This window comes from Miscanthus floridulus, chromosome 6, assembly GCF_019320115.1.
Source record: "Miscanthus floridulus cultivar M001 chromosome 6, ASM1932011v1, whole genome shotgun sequence".
Classification (NCBI taxonomy): domain Eukaryota; kingdom Viridiplantae; phylum Streptophyta; class Magnoliopsida; order Poales; family Poaceae; genus Miscanthus; species Miscanthus floridulus.
In genome coordinates this window covers 14,224,796-14,230,099 of record NC_089585.1, presented here as the reverse complement: position 1 = coordinate 14,230,099, position 5,304 = coordinate 14,224,796, and the positions used below count along the sequence as shown (strand labels likewise).

The window sequence follows — 5,304 nt, the reverse complement described above, 5'->3', positions numbered from 1 at the left end:
CATTTACAAGAACTTCCCCCAATTTGATAAGAGACAGTGCAACAACAAGCTTCAATACCTAAAAAAAAGCTTATCTGACATGGAAATATGGTCTGACAGCCACCAGACTTGAGAGGAACCTGCGTACGGGCGCCATTGATGCTGACCCGGAGTACTGGGAAACTCAAGAAGGTTCCCAGCCCGTGCCATCGGTACGTTAGCTTGTTTACAACTCTGAATACATAGTTTACATTGTTTAACATTATGTCCTCTTATTTTTTTGTAGGACGATAGTCAGGCTGAGGTACGACGTGGTAGTCAACCTCGTTTCCTGGACGAACTAGAGGCACTGTTTGGGGACTGCAGCCGGAACACGGGCTGCTTCGTGTCCGCTGGTGGTATCAGGGAATCAACACCTCCTGCTGCTGTGTGCCAGCTAGACTTAGGTGGCCCATCCAGCTACCATTCGGGTTCAAAGAGGGACACCACGGACCATGTTGTCAACAACCTAGAGAAGAAGAAGAATTGCAATATGGGGGAGTACATGGCCAAGTTGTCTCAGAGCATTGCTGCAAGGAGCACATCACATGATAGAGAGCAGACCCGTGAACAGGCCGAGGTTGACGAAGCTATGCAACTTTTATGAGAAGATGGTGTGCCATCCACTTCAGACGAGTTCTTCTTGGCAACGGTGCTGTTTAAGGACTCAGTGACCCGGCGGGTCTTCAAGAACCTACTGACAGCCGAAGAACGTATGGCTTGGCTGACATATCACAGGAACAACAAGTAGTTCAGCAGCTGCGATGTTGAGTTTGATGTGAAGCAACGGTGGCATTTGAGTGTCGTCTTTCATCCTTTACATTCAATGTTGTCCTAGTTGTGTTGAGGTTTCTATCTTGTAATGAGGCCTGTGGCCAAAAACTATGCGTCATATTATTTTTCCCGAACTCGTTATAAGTTGTTTGATGTGATGTATTTGTTTCAGCTGCCTGAGATTATTTGGTTCTTGAAGCTAACAAATATTTCATTGCAGGTTACTTGTATTTGAACAAATCATAACGGGTTACTTGTATTGCAGGTACGTGCGGGACTGCTTGTAGAGGTACTCACTGATCCGCGAGCTTGAAGGTGTGTATGCCTTTGTATTACTTATAGAACTTACAGAACTATGAATGAAGGCTGAAGCCTGAGGGCATAGATAACTTAAACCTTTCTCATTATTGTTTTTAGGAGATTGGGTCAAGTACATTGGAGCATCGGTGGTTGTTGAAGCAGATAATAGGTACCTGTTCGAAGTTGTGTATTCTCATTTTAGTTTTATGAACCACCTGTCTTTTGAAATCTTTTTCATTGCTATATTTGGATCTGTCTAGTCTCTCTCTTCTTAATGAAACATGTGCATAAAGCACGTTCGCGAAAAAAAGATCTGTCTAGGCTACATATTTATGGGAAATTCAATTTACTTGCTCCATATTTTCTTCCTGAACAAAAAAGCACTGATCAGATATGCATATAAGTCGTATCACAGGAACTTATTTTGGAATGTTTAGTATTGTCTGATAATTCTTCAGTTAGTTATTAGTGGAGTAACTTGATGCGGAGAGCGAGATGTTGGTTATTAGTGACCACTTCAACTATAATAATGGAGTAACTTGAGCATTTTATATTTTATTTACCAACGATGGTTTACATTTGTCCTTGGCAGCATATTGGAACATGGAAAACAGCGACGAGGAAAGTCAGAATTCGAGTGAAACAGCTTCAACGAGATGGTTTTTGTAGCTATGGCTACAGGCTATGTATTTGCAAACATGCTGCAAGAACCACCACAAGGTAACCATGTCTTCCCAGTGCCTGAACTTACCGGAAGACAGTGGGTAGAGAAGCTATTGTCAGATGCTGGTAGGTGCTTTAAAAACTGCTGAATGCGGCTTCAAAATTTGGTTAGGTTGCAAGCTATGGGCTAACAGGCAGTAGGGAGCTTGAATCAATTCAAGCTTTAGCCATGTTTCTATGGGCATGTGGCACAAATCAATGCTAGAGGCAAATGCATGAGAGATTTGGGAGAGGGTTGGGGATATGTAGCAAGATATTTTCCTATGTTCTGGCTGCCATGATTAGATTTGCAGATGACGTGATTAGGCCTAGGGACACTAGTTATTCAGCACAGCCGGTTGAATTGGTGGAGTACAGCCCGTTTTTTTATGGCTGCATAGGCGCCATGGATGGCACTCACATGGATATCATAGTTGATAAAGGAGTGCGTGATAACCACATCAATAGAAAAGGGAAGCCAACCCAAAATGTGGTTGCGGTCTGTGACTTCGACATGAGGTTCACGTATATCGGGGCGGAGACAGAGGGTTCCGCTCATGATATGCGGCTGAAAAGGAAGGCTGAAGCCGATGCATCTTTCCCACATTCACCGCCAGGTTAGTTTAACTTAGTCGGTTTGCAGCCTGTTCGCTTGTTGGTTTCAGCCAGCCCAAACCAGCCAGCCAACAGTGTTTTCCTCTCACAATAAACCAGCACCAGCCAGCCCAAACCAGCCCAGAAACCAACCAGCGAACAGACCGTTGGTTGTTTCATGTTGGAGCAAATGGCACATGAACTGATATCTTGCTTTGAATTTGTCAAGGCCGCTATTACTTGGTGGACTCCGGTTATGCACTGGCAGCACTGCGACCCGGGTATCTGACGTCGTATCCAAATAAGAGGTACTGGGTGAAGGAGTTCCAGAGTAGAGGGCCTTCTGATGCCCAGGAGGTGTTCAACCGGCACCATTCCAAGTTGTGTAATGTCATAGAAAGAACATTTGGAGCAGCGAAAGCTAAGTGGCAGATGTTGAAAGGCATACCTCACTATCAGGGGGCCAAGCAAACCCACATAATTATTGCTCTCTGTGCATTGCACAACTACGTGCATGAGCTGGAGGGTCAGCACCAACCACGGCGGGTTATGCAGGCACCGGACCTTGGCCCGTTGAGTCAAGTGGCAGCTATGGCGTTGGGAGATCCTAATGACATGGAACAAATCCGTGAGTGGATAACATTAGGGCTTGGACTCATTGGGAAGAAAATGTAAGTGATTCATTTATGGTTTGTGGATGTTATCAGTTAAGTCATGCACATTTACTTTGTCTGCGTAGTGTGCGGCTAATGAGGATACGTACCCCTGCAGGTGAAGGAAGTGAAGAAATGGTGCGCTGGGATCAGATGAAGCTGCTTGAGTCCCACCTACTGCCTTACTGTACTGCTGCCGAATCAAAGGTCTTCTACCTCTAGATAAAGGGTGAGTTTTGTATTATGCAAGGCCGCCAACAAAGGTCATGTAACTTTGGTATTATGCAAGGCCGCCAAGAAAGGTGAAATGGCAGAGGTGTTGTGCTCACAACTCTTCTGAAATAAACAATCTGAATCCGTTCTCCTGCCATTTGACTTGTACTTCTTGTTGGAAATGCTCTGACATGACCTCCTGCATTATGCTAGCAGTACGCCTGCTCACCCGTCAGTCACCCCACTGCTCTACTGGACTGCAGAGAGCAAGAGGGACGGCACACGGCAGCATGAGGTTCGTTGGTCCAGTGAGCTTGGTCGCTCTCATCTTCCTCCTGAGCTTCAGGTCCCTGCTCCATCAGCAAGTGCTTGTTGGTAAGTGCACATCCTCGCTCTGTGATTCACCGGTCGCGTCTCGTTTCACTGTGTTGTGACCAGCTGCCGTTTTATTTCTGTCACCGAGAAGCGGCTGAAACTTGTCTTTGGTTTCGTGGCAGGAGAAGGCTCGGCGGTAGCGGCGACAAGCGGGAGCCATGGCAGCAGCCAGCAGCACGCCGAGCAGTGGGCAGAGGAGAGGAAGAGGATGAGGTGGTTCATGACGACGGACTACGCGAGCGAGCGGCGGCACACGTCCAGGAACAACCGGTTGGATCCTTAGCTGCTAGGCAACTAGCTCATCGACGGCGACGAGTCGGTCGTTGACGTTGATCATTCTTGGTCTCCCGTGTGTGCAGTTCTCAATTTCAGACTGCAATGCTGTCAAAGATGTGCCGTGTCGTTATACTGTTAATTATGGTGCTGTAATGAATGCATTTGATTTGTGGAGTTCAATGATGTAGTAATGGAGCTTCATGGTTGTAAAGAACATTTGATTTGTAGTGCAATGGCGTGGCTGCTGGTGTTTCAAATTTAAAAGCGTTAAATGGTGTTTGAATTTGAAATGTATTAAATGCTGTCCTACTGAACCTTGCTGATGGCTGATTCGGGGCACTGTGTGCGTTGGCTGGAATTGTGACCAGCCGAACGGGACCTATACACTATGCACTAATTAAACCTGACGTACAGAGATGCAATCCAGGACTGAAAATACAGGCCCGAAAGCAAAAGAACTGAAACGGTTCGTACGTGCACAAACGAAAGCAGTAACACACGCAGCCAAGAGAGTTAATTTGTGAACAAATGGAGCATTCTTGAATCTTGAGCAAGTCATCATTGGCATATTTCTTCAGAATAAAGACTCAATCAGAAACAGTCCACATACGCAACATGCTTGCACAGTAGCATTTTTCTTCCCCAGCCAGACACAACTAGCAAATTGCAGCAACACTACAACCACAGCGACGGCGACACAGGCAGACCAAGGAGAGGGGCGAGGCGCGGCCGGCCTAGCCTCCGAAGCCGTAGAGAGTGCGGCCCTGGCGCTTGAGCGCGTAGACGACGTCCATGGCCGTGACGGTCTTGCGGCGCGCGTGCTCGGTGTAGGTGACGGCGTCGCGGATGACGTTCTCGAGGAAGATCTTGAGCACGCCGCGGGTCTCCTCGTAGATGAGCCCGGAGATGCGCTTCACGCCGCCCCTCCGCGCCAGCCTCCGGATCGCCGGCTTCGTGATCCCCTGGATGTTGTCGCGGAGCACCTTCCGGTGACGCTTCGCGCCGCCCTTGCCCAGGCCCTTGCCGCCCTTGCCGCGCCCCGACATCTTCGCAAGGGACACGGAGACGAAGGAATTGGGGATCTTTCGCTTGGTGTTGTAGTGGTGGGGTGACTGAGCTTGTGAATTGGATGGATGGGGACGGACGGATGGAGAGGGGGAATAATATAGAGGCGGGAGAGGAGCTGGGAGGCGTCGGATGGGGGCGCAATCCGCGTGAGGGGCGCGAGGGGTCGCGCCAGCCGTTGGATGGGGATGGCTCCGCTCCTATTGGCCGAGAAGCCGGCGGGCGGATCGAGCAGCGCGTGCGCTTTCCTGGCTTTGGCGAGCGGTGCGCGCGTGGGGGATGGGAAACTAGTAGAATCGCTTCGGAAGTTTGGATTTCTGGTGGGAAATGCGAA

At 48.6% G+C, this 5,304-nt stretch overlaps 1 protein-coding gene across 1 annotated transcript; it reads right to left on the bottom strand.

Annotated features, from left to right (window-relative positions):
* Positions 1-4,501: 4,501 nt before the first annotated feature.
* On the bottom strand, positions 4,502-5,034 carry LOC136457692 (histone H4). Its single transcript, XM_066457714.1, has one exon. It carries the CDS (start codon positions 4,949-4,951, stop codon positions 4,640-4,642), a length of 312 nt encoding a protein of 103 aa, XP_066313811.1. The 5' UTR covers positions 4,952-5,034; the 3' UTR covers positions 4,502-4,639.
* Positions 5,035-5,304: the final 270 nt, after the last annotated feature.

What these genes read in the sequence shown, in the direction of transcription:
- LOC136457692 (XM_066457714.1), bottom strand. Translation starts at nt 4,951, where the DNA reads ATGTCGGGGCGCGGCAAGGGCGGCAAGGGCCTGGGCAAGGGCGGCGCG.